Source organism: Euprymna scolopes, chromosome 13 (assembly GCF_053919585.1).
Source record: "Euprymna scolopes isolate OS-2025 chromosome 13, ASM5391958v1, whole genome shotgun sequence".
NCBI classification, from domain to species: Eukaryota; Metazoa; Mollusca; class Cephalopoda; order Sepiida; family Sepiolidae; genus Euprymna; species Euprymna scolopes.
Window position 1 is genome coordinate 94,234,001 of NC_136494.1, and position 19,390 is coordinate 94,253,390.

General features: G+C 32.7%; 1 protein-coding gene across 1 annotated transcript in view; it reads right to left on the reverse strand.

The window, feature by feature from the left end:
- Positions 1–19,390, reverse strand: part of LOC145292089 (VPS35 endosomal protein-sorting factor-like) — a 78,707-nt gene that overhangs the window by 22,346 nt on the left and 36,971 nt on the right. The window contains exons 13-18 of the mRNA XM_080138165.1: positions 13,378–13,489; positions 8,824–8,940; positions 6,901–6,954; positions 5,684–5,827; positions 2,960–3,045; positions 611–691 (exon numbers count right to left, since the gene is read on the reverse strand). Coding sequence (XP_079994291.1) covers positions 611–691; positions 2,960–3,045; positions 5,684–5,827; positions 6,901–6,954; positions 8,824–8,940; positions 13,378–13,489 — 594 coding nt within the window. The remainder of the gene's footprint in view (positions 1–610; positions 692–2,959; positions 3,046–5,683; positions 5,828–6,900; positions 6,955–8,823; positions 8,941–13,377; positions 13,490–19,390) is intronic.

Here is a 19,390-nt window from a genome sequence, read left to right on the forward strand (position 1 = left end):
ATTCAATGCTAAAAGTTTTTTCAATAAATAAAAACTATACAAATCAAATAATTTGCTCAACTCCAACCTTCGTTAGTGAGTTAGATACATTGATATTTTTTCTTTTTTCTTATTCATTGTCGAACTATAATGACAAATACCAGTCATAGCCAATCTCAACTGGTGTTGGTAATAATGTCTAGATTTTATGTAGAAAGCACGCTGGTGACGTGTATAGGTAACAGATCCAATATTCCTACACCGAAAAGCATAATAAATATAATTTACTTTTAGCTTTATAAATTAACAAAAAAAAAAAACACCTATAGAAAGTCCAATTTTAAATTAACAGCATTAATTTGATTGATTTGAAATATTTTGGTGTTCGTCTTCTTGCACTCATTAAAGTGTCCTCAGATGATCACTATTATGAACAGACACTCAGACAGGTCTTCCAGGTATTTGATTATGAATTGAAAAATTAATTAAAATTCTTTTTTCATATTTGATTTACTGATGCTGTACAAAGAAACAAAAACCGATGTAATTTTTAGCATTTTATTTGTGGTTACTCTGACGTAGATGAGTACTTTAGGTACTCATAGTTACCATTAAACATTCATATACTTACTTGACAGAATCATGAACAGTTTTACTCAGGAACATCATAGTATTAAGAATTACAGGATCATCTGTTGGCTCTGATTGATACCTGGAAAGAAAAATTATAATAATAAACTTTACTGAAAAGACAAACATTTTATAAACAAATACAGGGCAAAACTCTTTGTTTTATTGCTGCTCAATATGATCCCAATATGCACCTTTGCACAGATCAATATTGATCAATATTTAGCTGCTATTAAGAAATTTTAAGCAGGCATATTGAGCACTTTTGCTATGAATATACCATATACCAAACCTAATACTGTTATATTAATATTATGATTGCTAGGCAATGCCAGGGATGTTTCATTGTATAAAATAGTACATGCTGTGAAGAATGAACAGTGGTTTCAACAAGACAGAACAACTTCCTATGCTTCAAATAACTCACTGGAAGGCTGCAGAGACACTTTGGTTAGCATCTCATCAGTATGAGGTGTGATCCTGAGTTGGCTTCACATTAATAGTATATTAATTACATAGATTTTTCTCTGTGAGGTTATATCAAAAGATAATGTCTATCAAAGCAATCTCCAAACAATTCCTAAACTGAAGAGAGCAATAAAACCATTGTAAAGAGAAAAGTATGTCACGTGGCAGTTTTGAAGGGTTCATCCTGTATTATTAAAGTCATAATGAATCTTAAGCAGAAATTTTTTTCTTTTTTATTTTAACTCATGCTAATGAGAAAGCATGATTCATGCATAAATTTTGTAGTGATTCTCAAGATTAACTGCTATATGCTCATAAAAAGAAAATAGTGCAAAAACTTTATGTACCTACCTGTTAGGTTAAAATAAGACAGTACACCAAAACATTATGCAAATTCATCCAGTATTTTCGTTTTTCTTTTTTTTTTTTTAAATAAATAAATAAAATAAAATTTTATTGGAGGAAAGTGTTAGGGGCCATTTTTGATCTTATTAAGGTAGGAAAAGTGATGCAACTCAAACTTTAATTCAAGCAAGATAAAAGTTCACAAAGTCACCCTCTCCCTATATTAAGTAATTTTATTAATAAAATCGGTCCCAATGCAAATTAAGAATGGCTTTCTAAATTTGCATTGGGACCCATTTTACTAATAAAATTACTGGAGGTATTTGCGTAAATTTTGGTGTACAATCTTTTTTTAACCTAACAGGTAAGTCCGTATTATTTGGATTTTTCGGACGACTGTTCTCATCTTGAGTGTCATTTTCACAACATTTCGGTCGATGTAACCTCCAATAGACTTCTTCAGGTGTATCTTATTGAACTCAGGAATGTTTCTGTCGAACTCGGGAATCTGGATGGAATTTCAAACATAAGAACCCATCGTGCAGTGGTTATTTGGAGTACTTGGAAAAAACAATTATAAAAGTGATTTTCTCTTGAAGGTTCAAGGTTCAATTCTCAGTGCAGGTGACTGAAAAATACAATTGCGAATTGCTTAGGACCTTTATCAGATCATGGCTGATGAAATGAGAGCATGCTATCCCCATGAAAGGGTTCTGTTTGAAATTCTGTCCAGATTCCTGAGTTTGACAAGATACACCTGAAGAAGGTCAGAGTTTATATTGACTGAAACATTGTAAAAATGGCACTCAAGATGAGAACAGTAGTCTAAAGAATCCAAATAATATGAATAACCAATCTCATCTCAAAAATTCAAAAACCTGACAAGTAACTGAATAAAGTTTTTGCACAATTTTCTTTTTTAGATACAGGAATTAATCTGTAGAAGCACCATTTAAAACGCTTGTACCTTTGTTTGTACATATGTTATCACCTTTCACACATATTTTAAAACGATGAGGTCATTCAATCGAAGATGAAATGCAAAATAAATTACTATCTGATGCCACTAATAATCAGTTTTTTCATCAACATTTTTGCAAAGTCATCATACACCTTGCAATGACTAAGCTTAATTTGAACAGCAGTGACATATGTGGCATTTTTTTTAGGGTTCCACTGCTCAATACCCTTACCATAAAGCCTCTCCACACAATGCTGAGTACCCCCCTACGCTAGTCTTTAATAAATCCAAAGCTTAATTTCTAAGATATCATATTTACTTTAATGTCTGTTTTAAATTCTGGCATGTGTTAATAGGTTTTAGAAATTTACTTCCAAATTAACCTATCTCTGACCAGGTCTTTATTTATCCATCATTCTCAAGTCCTTCCTTATCAACAAATATATTTTGATAATTAAGTAATGTAAATGACATAGTTGATAAACATTTTTGATGTAAATTTGTTTCCACTGGAATCAATATTTTTTTTTACCTCAATATTAAAATAAATATTAATTTGAAAAGAAGTCTACTTACTTGATAAAAGTCTCCATGATTGATTTGCAAGCCTCCACTTTCACAGATTCTCGTTGAAACATATCCAGAAAGGGTAGAAATTTTTCCTATGAAAAAATAAAAATTAAATGTGAAAAGAAATAAGGATCAAATTTTTTTTCATCTTTATTTAAAATATTTTCATTAAAAGACGCATCTTCTGTGCAGAAAAGTAGTGGAATCCAATGCAGTTTATGTGTATTATAGGTTAACAAAAAAATGTAGTGGCTTGTTTGAACAACTGATACTAGATCCCAACAATGGTAATAGAAGATGTCTGGGAGCAAACATGCTCACTTGATTGCCATGGATGGAAAGCATGTTGCATTGGTAAACTTTTGTTATCCTGAGGATATATGAGGTGATATATTAGCTCTACAATTAGGGAAATAATTAGCATAGAAAAGTTTCTGCAAACTGTTACTAGTTCTGACATAGTGAGCTACTACCAAAGTCCCGACCTTAAACTTTGATCTTGAAAAATAGTATGCACCATTCCTAGGTCAGAAACCATCATCATGAGTGGTCAAGTGGTATGGTGGTGGGAGAGTATATATACATATGTTATGACTTTGACCGTAACCTGGAAAAATGGTGTGCACCATTATTAGATGGGGGACCATCATCACGCCAGGTTTGGTCATAATCAGTCCAATAGTGTGGGCTGTAGGAAAGTTTTACACAGACACACATACAAATGTTACTACTTTATATATATTGATTCTTCTCATGAACATAGAGAGGGTATATAGCAGTTGCGTTAGGAGTGTGATTCTGTTCTCCATCTTCAGCATGAAGACCAGATTGATATGCAATGTGATATCAGATTAAACCCAGTATATAAGGTTTGATACCCTGTTGGCAAAGTTGAATGCACCAAAGCTTGTTGAATTCTTGAGGTTTAGTTAATTTGGCCAAATTAAGAGAAGAGACTATTGGATAAGAAAATGGACAGACCTCAAGGTGGAAGAAAGTGATACAACCCAAGAAAATTTAAATGCAAATCATCAATGGAATTTGGAAAGAATCAATCCTCAAACTGCTGAGCTTGGAGACTAGGATTATAAGCTGCCAGAAATTGTCAGACCCTTGATAAAGATGATAAAATTGATGATGATGATGAGGATGCACTAAAGTCTAGTGGTAATTAAGGGATAACTTTACAGTCCCTAATCGTCCCAAATCAGGGCCTCACTATTGGATGCAATTTTGTTTCATATCCAAAATGGTTGGGGGTAAGGTGGAATGAATAGTTGTTAGGGTTGGTAAGTAAGGTAGGTAGAAAAGATAAGGAGGGAAGGGAGATATGGATTTCAGAGTGGTGAATGTAGGGTGGTACAGGGTAGAATTATGTGTGGTAATGTCAGATATCTAGTTTGAAATAATTTAGTATCGTGTCTGAGATAAATTCTAGATAATCCACTGATGGGACTGAGATAAATTCTAGATAATCCATTGATGGGACTCTTGACAACTACTACTACTCTGGGTCAGAGTGGAGCTGAGAATAATGATAAGAGCTCACTCCACACTTTTCAAAGCTCCCAAATAGGAGATTCATCAGCAGGTGCACTATAACGTCATATCCAGGACTAAAAGTCAGCATCAGCATGATGATAAAGATGGATAGCGAAATGAATGCATCATTTTAATTTATAATTTGGCCCTCCCTATACATGACGTCTGGTTCTAGGACATCATGTATGACATCATCTGCTATGACTATATGTACAAACAGACAGACAAGAATACGGATTTATTATAATAGATAATGATAGAAATTATAGAATTCCAATCAATCCATATGGCATAATGGTTACAGTGCTCACTAATGGGATGGGAGACCAAGGTTTAATCATCAGTCAAGTCATACCACAGACTAAAAATATTGCCCTCTTGCTATGCACTCAGCATTATGAGGTGAGGGTCAAGAGTAAGTGGAGGAATCTTAGGGGAAAAAAATGTCACTCTCCCCTACACCACTGTGTACTATGGAAAAGAGTCTTCATGTTGCTCTTTACCAATCTACTTATTTTTTTTTAATTTATGCATCTCCAGATTGAGAATCGATTGTGAGGGTATCGTGTTCCTGCACAAATCAAGCACTAATGGTATAATAGAAATAAAATTTTACATAAGACATACTTAATATCATTTGGAAATAAAGTTGTTTGGTGCAAGTTCATAACCCCCCCCCCCACACACACATACACAATTTTAAAAATAAATATGTATGGTGTAGATACCCAAAGTGTAAAGAAAATATTGTCCACCAAAAATCACATAAATTGATCAGATAATTTTTCTAGCTAAAAGACTATCTGTGATCTCTCAACACTATTTTGCAAATAGTTTGAAAGATAAACAAGATAATCCCAAATAATTCAAATTTATACAAGATTTTTAGAAAGCACTTTTAACATGAGAAGGGGGTTTGAAAGATAAACAAGATAATCCCAAATAATTCAAATTTATACAAGATTTTTAGAAAGCTATTTTTAACATGAGAAGGGGGTGCACTCCAAAACTCTTGTATATCACTAATGCCTATAAATTCTTATTAATTAATTTAAAATGATTTTCTTTACTTTCTTTCCATCATAGGTATGTCCATCATAAAGATTTCTCTTTATTTTTGTTTTTTTTGGTGGGGATGAAAAAGACTTATGGACAGGAGTTCTTTTGTTGAATGCAAATGCCACTTACCAGTGCAAAAAGTGTGGCAAAGTTGCGCATATGGGCCAATATTTTTGAAAGTACAGACAATAATTGCGGGTAATAGTCTTCATACACTCTGTCTGGCGACATATGTTTGATCATATCAGCAAGGACAGTGTTGATTTCTCGTTTCTGAAAAGAAGAAATATGCAATTTTAAAATCATTTAATTTTTTTTTTTTTTTTTTTACACGATCAAGAATTCATTATAAAATTATAACAAATTTTATGCATCCATAGGCATCTCTGTAAAAGCATGATGCAAAAGGAAAATAAATATGCAATAGTGAGGTCTGCTAACTGAGGTTGTGTCTCAAAAAAACATGGATCTGTGTTTCGGTGCTGGTGGTGTTAGGAAAGTAACTGTAAATTCGACTTCAATTCTCATTAGGAATAATCGCATTTTGACATGAACAAAAATTTAATTTCATTATTATTACATCGATGTATAACTTTCACTAAGTTCAGATTCTTCTTAAAATCTCACTGGAAAATGCTAAAAATATGTATAAAAATCAATATATAACATCAAGTAATTTGTATTATTTTGAGTATTCAGACTACTATTCTCATATTCTCATCCGTAGCCCTATTCTCATCTGAGTTTTTACATTCATAAAATTTCAGTCGATAGAACTTCTCCAGCTGCGTCTAGTTGAACTTGGGCAACATTATATTGAACTCTGAAACTTGTACATGATTTCGACCTTTATTTAATTCAGGAGGATAAATTGTTCTCAGCTATGACTGAGAGTGTTAATTTATGTTACTCTAGTTATTATTGCCTGCGATAAGGATTGAACTGTCAACCTCCAGAAGACGGTCACTTAATCGAAGCTCTTAACCATTATGCTATGTTAATTCTGCCCTGTTCTATATTCTCTACAGGGTCCAAAATTTGGCTAAAAGGTTCATAAGTTTGAAAAGATTCATCTGAATAAAGTTGGAGGTTGTAATGGCTGAAACGTTGTGAATGTAACAACTAAGATGAGAATAATAATCCAAAAACATCAAATAATCATCTCAAAATTTCTGAAAGATAAATTTCACCAAGTTCAGATACCTTTAAAAAATCTCACTTGAATGCTTCAAGCAATGCAGTCTTTACGTCCTAATTACAAAATCAGTGAATATCACATTAGAAACAAACGGAAGAGATTCTTAAAAATTAATTATTCACAGAAGTAAAAAGAAACAAAAACTTACCCCAAAATGCTTAGCCACGTATTCTATCCAGATTTCAGCACATCCAATATAATCCTATTAAAATAATATATAATATTATAATATAATAATATTATAATAATAAATAATATTCTATAATATTCAGAAATAAACAACGATTTTTTTATGCAGAATTGTTTTTGTTTTCTTCTTGTAACTCAAGAAATTTCTTTAGAGATTACATTTAAGAAGGGAAAGACATTTTCTTTTTACTTGGGAGTCATCACTTATCAAGGCCTGAAGGCCACTCAAGGATAATTGTTAATGAATGTAGGTGGTAGTGTAGTAATCATTAATGGTGTAGATTGGGTAGAATTTAATTATTTATGCGGATGGCTCAACAAAAATTTGTTTACATTGTATTTGAAGGCTACTATGTTGTATTCAATTGAGAAGCAAGCCAGTGGAGGAGTGTTCCACACGCGAGCAGTCCTGGGAAAGAAGCTTTGTTTATGGAATCTGCGTTTAGAGTGAAGCACAGACAGAGAGTGGTGAAAATTGTTGATAGTGGTTATAGCGAGGATATTTAAACTCAGTTGATAGCTGATGATTAATGATTGACAATCTGGGTGTGCCAAGTTTGAATTCAGTTTGTTCTGCAAAAACACTTAAACATGATGTCTCTCGTAAATATTTGATGTCTTTTTAAAAAGAATTCTAACTAAAAAGATTTTAGGGAAACGAATGCCAACAAAAATCATTTGATTAATACGAAATAAATGATGCTCAGCATCAACAGCATCAGAGCTATTGTCGTTGATGTTGCCTAGATTCAAATAATAGAAAGTTCTAAGGATTCTATGATGCAATCAATCGCCTCAACCAGAGATTATGGTTTGCCAGGTAAAAAAATATTACAAATATTCAATGGTGTTCAGGTTCATCCATTCATGGTACACCAACTTTCAGCTATGTCGAGGTAAAATCAAAAGGGTGGTCAACGTTATGAGGAGAAAGCCAAAATAACAGGTCAAACCAATGATCATGATCAGCCAAAAAGGGAACATAAGAATGTTTATTTTATTTTCATTTCATTTATTGTGCTTTCAAAAATTCTAGCAAACTTGATGTCAGATTGGTAAGGTAAATACAGATTTCATGCGACTATAAGCATGTGTATAGGATTAAAAGGTAATCAAATCGTATGTTGCTGTTAACATTGATGTGGGCCCTGTACAAATGGTTTAAGAACATAAAAAGAAAAACAAAAACGATAATGATTATCAATTAACATAAGAAATATTTCCAAGAGAAAAAGTGTTATAAAATGTGTTTGCAGTTCTATTCATGATGGTAATTTGTTGCTCCATTGTAATTGTTGGCGATGCTGATGATTGGGTCTTATCTGGTAAAGTATTGCATTGCAATTGTTATTAAAAAGGAAATAGCGAACACAACTGGTTACTTTTGAAGCTGGCAGTACATCCTTTTGACAAATGGAAGAAAAGATTGGATATTAGCTAGGTATTTGTGTTGATGCAAAAATACCATTTAAAAAAAATTATTTGTTTTTTTGAAATTGTTCCAAACAAGGCATGAAGCCATTTAATGTAAGGAGCTAATGAAAAAATACTACTTCAAGATCAATCACTAGCCAATGGTAAATATAATATGAATAGACACCAACCCAATTAAGAATATTATAGTTTTATGTGGCAATATAAACATCTTGGATCAAACCGATTACTTTTCTTACCAAACCAGTGCTTTAAATGGATAACTTCATAGAAGGTTCTAGATTAGACTGTTCTAGGTGTGCATGCTTTATCAATGTGCTTGGGTGGTCATACATGCTTACTTTATTTGACTTTACTATATCCTCTAGGTGAGAACAACTCGGCTAATTATATCATTTAAAAGCAAGTGATGTCATCATAGAATGCAACAAATGTATTATTAACTCACCCCAGGGTTTTTCAGCTTCATTATACTTTTCCAGACTTCATTTAGAATTGGTAATTTTTGGTCCGAAGGTGGATCAGCCAACACGAGACACGAACCCAAAGTTCGATATAACATATGCTGAAAATAGAAAAATATATACATTTCGTTAGCACTCAAAAGACAATTTAACAGAATGATTCCATTTCAAAGAAGAAAATAAAGAATTTTACAAAACCTAAGATTGGAGAAATAAACTGCAAGTATAATTATTTGAATGTAGATTAGTCAATGTGGTTGTGTTCATCTGTCCCAATAAAGGTTGCATAGACTGAACAAAATGTAATTCTAATTGATGTTCCCTTAGAGATCATGTGAACAAACCTATATAAACTCAAACATTAAAGGTGTTCCCCCTCTTTTCTTTTACTGTTGATATCAGTAAACAGTTGACAAAGAGTTGATTTTGAATCTATGGGTTTTATGTTGGAACCTGAGACAATGTTTTTTGTTTTTTTGGAGTGGGAGGGGTACATAAATTTACACTGTATAATAGGCTAGCCTAGGTGCCCAGCGTTTTTGGAGGTGTGTGCTAAGCAAAAAAAAAAAAAAAAAAAAAAAAAAAAAAAAGTGGTAGTAGGCAGGCTCGAACCCATACCGTGAAGGAGGAAAAGAATGTAAAAACAAAAAAAAAATGAGACATCTTTGCTGTTGCATCCATCGCCAAACTGGAAGTGGCAAAGGTTTAAATTAAGGCTAGTAAATCGAAAAGAGGGGATGACTTTCAAAAATATTGGCGAAAAAAAGCAACCCGTCCTTGTAGAAAAATGCTCAGTTGAGGGTGAGAGAATTAATGTTTTTAGTCAATTTTTCGATATTTGCCGTCCAAAGGGTTGAGCTTCAAAACGATACTGATCTTGTGAAAATCTGTCGCCTCAGTCGAAAGTTTTAGGCAGACATACATACATACATACATTTAAACAGACAGGTGAGATTTATATTATAGACTAGCGAGGAGTACCCGGCGTTGCCCGGGTGTTTGGAGGTATGTGTGGTTTTGGGTAAATCAAAACTCGGGGGAGGGGTTAAAAATAAAAAAAATGTTTTGGTAGGTAAGTATGAGGATCGAACCCGAACCCTTCAGTCAAAGTTGGAAATTAAAGTGTGAAAAAAAAAAAAGAGTGTGACGTTAACCATTGGGCCAGCGCGAGATGCTAACGGAAACATGTTTGAATTTATTTAATTACTTAAATTAGCAGGTGCACGTTTTAATGACTTAATGAGGTCAACATTTAGTGCAGAACACTTTTTTTTCTTTTTTTTTTTCCAAGATGTTGGGGGTAGAGGGAAACAGCTCCCCTTGTCCAAATTGAATAGCAATTGTTTGATATATGGAAAATATTTCCACATTGATCAAAGCTGATTGCTTTCGGACATTTCCGCCGATAGACGGAAAATACCGCCAGAATTAGTGTCGCTTTTATTATAAGAAAAAAACTAATCCACATGCGGTGAGCGACAAATGTTGAATATTTATCTTCCCGAAGTCGAGCAAATTAAATAGACAGGCGAGCTCCGTTGTTAACTCGGAGATATTACGATTTACATGTGATATAAAAAGTTTTAAAAAGTTGTTGGGCGACCGACCGCTTCTCTAAAAAAAGCCTTTCTTGGACATACACAAAAAGCGAACATACATTTTCGCTTTTATATATATAGACTAGCGAGGGGTACCCGGCGTTGCCCGAGTGTTTGGAAGAGTGTGTGGAAACTCCGGGGGTGGGGTGGGGGTGGGTTAAAAAAAGAAAAAAGTAGGTATGAGGATCGAACCCGAACCCTTGAGGCAAAGTTGTAAATTACAGTGTGAAAAAAAAAAAAAAGAAAGTGCGATGTTAAGAATTGCCCCACTGCGATATGCTAACGGAAACACGTTTGAATTTATTTAATTACTTGGATTTGGCAGGTGCCCGTTTTAATGAGTTAATGAGATCAAGTTTGACTGCGGGATTTTTATTTTCTCAGGATGTTATAGGAAAAAGACTAACCCACAAGCAGCGAGCGACAAATGTTGAATATTTATCTTCCCGAAATCGAGCAAATTAAATAGACAGGCGAGCTTCATTGTTAACTGTGAGATATTACGATTTATATGTGATATAAAAAGTTTTAAAAAGTTGTGAACCGACCGACCACTTCTCTGAAAGAAGCCTTTTGTAGACATACAGAAAAAGTGAACACGCATACATACATACATTTTCGCTTTTATATTTATAGATTAACAGGAGAAATTATCAAGTCAAATACAAAATAGTTCAGACAATTATGCTCAATCTAAATTAACTGTAGTATGAGCAAGGAGTGTGATTAAAAAATAGTACTTTTTGTACACCAGTTCACTCCTGTGAAATGTAGGTCGATAGATTGGCTATGATTTGCTGTAAAATATTTTGCAGTCTCCCAACAATTTATTTTAACTATTCTTCTCCTTCTTCAGATTTATCGGTATCAAAATTCAACAAACATCTGACAAAACTCACTTCTGCCAAAAATACATGCCCTTCTCTGATCAACAGGCTTTTTATTGAAACCGTCTGCCTTTTATATGGATATTAGTTTCCCTGTTACCTCATGAAATCACCAGCCTATAAGTAAACGCATCAGCCATTTTATTGAATGGGTTGGTGTATGCACATCAAGGTTCTGTTCTCACAAGGAAAAAAAAAAAGCTAATGAAAGAAGTTTTATTGGTCATCTAATCTAAAACAAAAATTGATGGGAAAATCCAAAATGGCAAAGAGTGCATTAGTTAGGTCTGTATGATTTCCAGTTGACTGATATACTTGGCGATTTCTTCAATTACTTATGTCTTGTCTTAGTGTTAAATAATAAGCGACGTGTAAAATAATCAATGAAGGTCACTCTCCAGTAGTGACAGAAGAAAGAAAGTACCTGGCAAAAAGACAGGATTGTTGAGATTCTTGGTTTTTCTCCGTGGAACAGCAGAGACATACAAGTGTCCTTACCTTGCCCCTGTATGGGACTAAAGACTAATACCATGTATTAATAGTATATAAGAAAATTACACTAATAAAAAAAAAAAATATTAAAATCTTTAAATGATAATGTGTTCTTATTCTATAAAAGAATATTTACAACTGCTGTTATGAAGAAGGAGAAAGAGAGACTCTCTACACACAACTACTACTACTAGAGAAAGAAGATGCAACTATACTATAACATGTGTCACATATTGGAGACTAGTCTGGGTGCCCGGCGTTGCCAGTGTGTTTGTGTTGAGCAAAAAAAAAAAAAAGCGGTAGTAGGTAGACAAGCTCAATCCCATATCACTAAGGAAGAAAAGAATGTGAAAAAAAAAAAAAAGTGATGTTTTTGCCATTGCGTTTCATCACCAAACCAGAAGTGGCGAAGGTTTAAATTAAGGCTAGTCAATCGAAAAGAGGGGATGACTTTAAAAAATATCAGCAAAAAATCAGACCCCTCCCTGTAGAAAAATGCCCAGTTGAGGGTGAAGGGATGAATACTTTTAGACAATTTTTCGATATTTGTCATCCGAAGGGCCGCTATCAAAACGATAATGATCTCATGAAAATTTGTCGCCTCTGTCAAAAGTTTTAGGCAGACATACATACATACATTTAAACAGACAGGTGAGATCTATATAATAGATGATACGTGCTTAGAATCTGTTTACACAGCATAGATTTGTCTGCTATGTTATATGTGTGCTAAACTAAAAGCTCAGAAAACCTCCAGTCTATAGTGGAGTGGGGCTTTGAATTGATGGTAATGTTCAATGCTGCTAAGATAAAGCTCCTTTCCTTTAATAATAAGAAACCTTCTCAACCACCAATTGCTATGTCTAATGATGCACTACTTGAAAGTACAGGCTTAACATTCACAGGCAACATAAATTGGATCAAATACATTGAGATAATTGCCAAGGCTGCTGTGAAGAAGTTGGTCTCTCTCTATCGTGCTAAAAGGTTACTCACACGTGAGAATATCCTGTACCTCTACAAAGCCAGTATTCATCTATGTATGGAGTATTGTTATCAAATCTGGCCTGGTGCATCTGTAATTAGCCTTTCGCTCCAAGACAAGCCTAAAAAAAAAGAGTCTCCAACCTAATAATAGGTCCCGCACTTGCAACCAAAACTCCAAACTCTGTCCCATCACCGAAATGTGTCATTTCTGTGTTTTATAAGTATTTTAATGGAATAAGCTCTAACAAATTCAATCACTTGTACCCGTTGGATATAGATACCGTTGAGAGCAAAATTCCACCTCTACACTGCCGGAAAACCTACTCAACTAGTCTCTTCCCTCAAACTTCTAGACTTTGGAATTCCCTCCCGGGCCCTTGCTTCCCTGACTGTATTGAGTGTAATGTGAACAGATATCTCGCTGCCTAACTCCCTAGATAGTATCTTTCTAGATTTGGTCCCAATCAGTAGCCCCTTATGACAAAATGACACTGTGCCTTGTTTGAGTTAAAATAACATTAAATAAAACTGTGTGTAACAAAAACACAACACAAAGTATTAGAACTTGCTTTACCTTTGGAAAACCTGATTCTTCACAATTTTTTATTATGTCCACAAATTGTGATGCCCGATTCGCTATGTATTCAGGTTGGAAAGCAGAAATGATGGAATTCAGCAACAAAGCACTTCAAAAGAAAAAAATGAGATAAGAATATTCTTAACAAGATTAAAATCACAGTAAAAATTATCTACATCATGGTTGTTCTTTTCACAATGTTGAAACAAACAGAAACACTTGACATAATGAAAGGCAAAAGTAAATAAAAATGATAGCAACTAAAAGAAATTAATAATAGATAAGTTCTTTAGCCTATCTGCTAAGTGACAGTATTTCATGAATATAAATCTAATTTAAGATTGACGACATAGATGCATTCTTTACTTATCAATTGTGTAGCATTTAAAAAAAAATATTACGTAAATAAATACAATGATAAACAATTTATAACCAAGTTAATAAGCGAATAAAGGTGTTAAGAGTCGAACTAGAGTTGAACCAGATAGTTATACCCCACCAGGATTAGTGCACACATGTGAGTCATTAAGCAAGCATCAATTCAGATGGTAATAATTGATCTATTTCCATTTCTGAGAAAGGTTATTTCTTTTTTCTTTTAGAAATATTCCACCAGACAAGGCACGAAGCCTCTAGATATAAGGATCTAAAAGAAAAACAAAAGTTAGTACTTCAAGGTCAAAAACTAAAAATAATACCACTTCAAGGTCAAAAACTAGCCAACGATAAGGTTAGATGGATAGATTTTGACCCAGAAAAAGCAATTCTTTTCCCTTTATTAGCAACATCACTCATGGAATGTGAAGACTGAAGGACAAAATAAGAGAAGTGAGAGTTACAAGGCTGCCGAAAGTAAACCCAAGGCCCACTTCCTATTCTTTTTATATAATAAAAGTGAACATATGTGTGTTGGCCAGATTTGAGGTTTGAAGACGGGATGGGAAGAGAGAAATGAAGAAGATAAAGAAAGAAGTCAGTTTCTGTTTCTTTCAAAATTTGATACTGACAATACAGAATTCAGTTTTTAATTCAGTTTTTAAGCTGTCAACATCTTCAGCTTTGAATACACATTATTACCTAATAATTTTTTTTCAATGCTTCGCTGATCAAGTAAGTGGGTATGTATAATATCTTAGGGAGATAAACACCTCTGCCTTACAGTTTCAGGTCACTCTTAAGCAAAGGTATAGCACCTGTTAGCCTTAGGAGGAGGAGGATCGCCATACTGGGAGTAAATGGGGGTTTCTCGGACGTAGTGAAGGCAATACATCTAGGAAAAGGAGGTGGCTTTATTGAAAAACCAAACTGGATAGAGGGAGCCTATATAGCAATCTTCCAGCGATGGTGTCAAAAACAAAACACCCATTTCCAATTTGTCATTGTCAAGTAGTAATGCTCAGAAAACTGTCATGAAAATACTCATGTCAATATGCAATCTGGTCAAACTGGAGACAGCAAAATATGATATGATTAATTTGTTTGTAAAATGAAACATTTCATCATTTTTGATGGGATATGTTGCACACTCATCTTAAACCAATCAATCTTTTGTTTGGATCATAGAAATTTATGCATATTCGCGAGAAAGCGAGATTTTAAAGTAGCAATAGCAGTAATTTTGTCTGTTTTTTTCTTATTGTTTTGTTTTATTGATTTTAAGTACAAATTAAATTACGAAACATATTGGTTGAAACCAACGAGTAAACAAATAAAACGTTTATTGGCTTTTTACTATTTTAAGTTAACAAAAAAAAATGCAATATCATAAAATGCAATGGTTGTTTATGATTGAATCAACAATAAAACACAATCATTCATAAAAAAAAACTGTTTCTATTTTTGTAAAATATTCACCTGTCAACAAATCATGCCATGCATGCCAAACAAATCATATTAATATGGATGAAAGTGACATGTACACAGGGATAATACACACTGACAGAAAAAACGCTTTGGATAATCACAGATTTCAAGGTAGTTCTACTAAAATAGCCATATTTTTTAAACCAAAGCACTTCAAGTCTTCAAATTACTACTGTTTTGTTCGGAAATGAATATACTTTCAAATGAATTAATAAATATTAATGTACATTATATATTTTAAGAATTTTAAGCAAATAAAGTGATAAAAATGTGAACGTCATAAAATGGTGTTTTTGGTAAGGTTTTGTAATGCCCCTCCCTGATTTTTAAAGGCCTGTACCGTGATTGTATGAAGAATTTTGTCATGTAATTTGGGAAACAATCAGAAGAGATGTTAATCTTAATACTGTCAAGCGTCCGAAATATTTTTGACTATTTCTTTTTTTTTTTGTGTTAAAAATAAGACTTTAATATGACGAGTATCGAACATTTTGAAAAAAAAATTCTTCAGACACCCACTAGTAAGTAAATCAATCTTTTTACTATCTTTATCAATTAAAAGTATTATTGTATGTTGAGTAGGACCACAGTAATTGATAATAATTTAAAAGGAATTACCCCCCAAAAAACGTTTCTAATTTTCGAATTTGGACAAATGAAGTTAATATTAGTAGCAGCATTAGCACAGAGTAAACAACACACGTTCTTTAATTTTTATTCAAGAACGAATTAAGAAAAACATGAAAATATGAATATAAATGTAGTAACTTATCTTGCTTTTGATAACATTTATTTGTTATATATTTGTTTTATTGACAGCTTTTTCGAATCTATGTGTATAGTAATACAAACTCGCAAAATCTATATCAATATTCTTGAAATTTTAAAAGCAGTTAGAAAACACATCAAACTACAATTAAGAAGCTTTTTATTTCGTTATTATTTTTTCTACTTATTAAGCGAAAGGTATTTTTACGACCTGCTCCAGCGTAGTATAAACGGCCTATGGAATAAACACCTTCAACCTCGAAAATAAAAATCAACAAATTTATGGAATTTTCTTCGAAATTTCGTAATTAAATTAAATATAACTTTTGCTGACTTATTTACCTGCTGAATACATGCACACTATATATATATATATATATATATATATATATATATATATATATATATATATATATACACACACACATACACTTTTTGTAAGATATTTATTTGAAATTGAAACGGCATTTTGTAGTTAAGACAACAAAACAAAAATGAAGGTACGAAAAAGTTGTCAAAAACAAATTTTATTAAAGGCAAGATAAGTTCCTTTTCTACCTAACCGGATACTTTTTATTTTTTTTATTTATTTATTTTTTTTAATGTAAAATGTTTATTCGGTTCGAAAAACAAGTAGTGTTCACGAGCACTACCAAACAACAAGAAAAATGGCCGCAATGTCGCTTTACATTTTTGAAGTCTCAACAAAGATTTAAAAATAAGAAATGAAATAAAAAGGTAAATGAAACCCACCCAATAAATGTTACCGTGACATTTATTGGGTGGATTTCATTCACCATTTTGCTTTATTTCTTATTTTGAAGTGATTATCAAGACTTGAAAAATGTAAATAGAAATTACGGCCATATTTTCTTTTCGGGTAGTGCTGAATATTACCTACTTTTTGAATCGAATAAATATTTTACATTAAATAAAAACAGTAAAAACTTATTCAGTTAGGTAGAAAAGTAACTTATCTTGCTTAATGCTTTGCATAACATTTATTTGTTATATATATATATATATATATATTTTTTTTTTTGGACATAAGTTTACATATTTAATAGTAATGTGATATTCCAAATTTAATCCATAACATTTTCAAAAGCCAATGATTATGAACCACTAACAGTAAATATGAGTCATGAATGCTCTCTTTGAAAAAAAGCTCTCTTAATCTCACCTCTAACCCTAGTTATGAATGGCAAGTCTCCTCCTAAAACACTCTTTAACCCTAACAATAACACTAAGTTCGAGTGGCAAGCCCCCCCCCAACAAAATACCTCTGTAAGCCACATACAAGCATCTAAAACAAACAAACAATAAATAGATCCTTCCTTAAAAAAAAAATGCACATGATTTATCTCCCATAAAAATTAACTGTCCTAAAATGCTAGAATGGCCTGGAAACGATGAATTATTTTACATTAAATTTTTGTGAACCTAACCGCACCCCCTCTAATATTGTTTTTGTTGTTTTTTTTTCTGTGAAGTCTTCAGTATGTTCACACATAATTTTCCTTAGCCCTACAATTAATTCAAAATCCGAATGGCAACCCTCCCCATATTCTCATTGCATAGAAACCCTTTAAAAACTACACATAATTTCTTAACAAAACAAAAAGCATACAGAATTTATCTCCCATAGAAAAAAAAGAAAAAAAACAAAAACATTTAACTGCCCTAAAACGCTAGAGTGATCTGTAATGGGGAATTACTTTACATTAAATTCTAAAATAATTTGTTTATCTTTCATTAAAGTTTTTCATGGCATTTCATACATAATTGCCTAAAAAGTGAGAATCACATTTTGGAGAGGTGGTCAGAAGGGGTTGGGTGGGTTAAACAGAAGGTGTTAATCTACAATAATACCAAAGAAATATTGCAATATATTCATTTTTAAATGGTCCTATGTTTAGATTCAAGTTTTTTGTACATAAAGCACATTACAATTCAACTTTGAGTTCTCCAACTTCTTTTCTGTTTATGGATACATTGCATTTTTAAGGAATTGCAGCATATTTATGCACATTTACTGCAGATTATTTGGAAACCATGAACTTTTGGAGATTTCCAGTTGCATATTCTGATTCCTTGTACAAAAATACACTTATATGGTAAATTTTATTACTTAATCTTGTGTTTTAACAAAGATATGACATTTTTACTGAAAAAAATATGACGAAATGCATATGGTCTTAAAGAGGGGAAAATATCCAAACGTGTGAGGCACAAATTTTAATCAGATTTAAAAAGATTCTTTCTTAGCTCATCAAGCTCTTTCTATGTATACCAATATTGAAATAGTTTACGCCATTTAAATTTTCTCATGTGTATTGCTAGATAAAACTCTAGTGCATTCTAACATTCATGTCTGGCTTGTGTTTGAATGAAGTATGGTCCAACTTAGTCTTTGGAAGATATTACTGCCTCTCTTTGAGTAGGAGTTGGTTTATCACCAGTTGTTTGTGATTATTTTATATCTGATTAGAGTGCCCTCCTGGAGGAGTTAGGTTTCCCATCTCCTGAGCTTGTGCCACAGTTGAAGCAATTAATATCACTAAATATACTGTTGCCGTCAAAAACCAACAACATATCTAAATAATCACTATAGATAAAAACCCCACAGTGTAAACTTGTATGAGACTATGTTACACTGTCAAATAAGGAAACTAAAAGCTGGAGCAAATATGCAAACCACAGTGACATTAAGTAAGCCCAGTATAAAGATGGACACCATATAGAAACCAATAATTAAGGAAAGATAACCAACTGGTTAGAAATAACAATGGTAATAATAACTAATTACAACATATGCACAGAACATGAAATATAAGTATAGGTAAGTAATCAATAAGTTTATAAATATAAAAAAAAATGCACAATCTTACACTCTACTACTTACTAGATTTGGAGTTCAATTTCTGATAATGGAATTAAAAAAAAAAATAAAAACACTAATATCGAAAAGAAAGTCATGCAACACAGAATAACAGCAGTCTACCCGAATGAATAAAAAAAAAAGTTATTTTTAAATTCCCAGAATATTATTGATAATGATAAAAGGCTCTTGAAGAAGGCCAAAGAATATAACAACCAAAACATTGTGAAAACCACAACAACCAATACGAAGACAATAGTATTTTGATTCATCAGGCTACTGTTCACATCTTGAGTGTAATTTTCACGCTTTGGTCGATGTAAACTCCAACCTTCTTCAGGTGTATCTTGTCGAACTTGGGAATATTCCTGTCAAACTCAGGAATTTGGACGGAATTTTGAGCAGAACCCTTTATTTACTTCATGGGGGTAGCATGCTCTTGTTCTGTCAGCTATGACTGGACAGAGGTCCTAAGTAATTCACAATTGTATTTTTTGG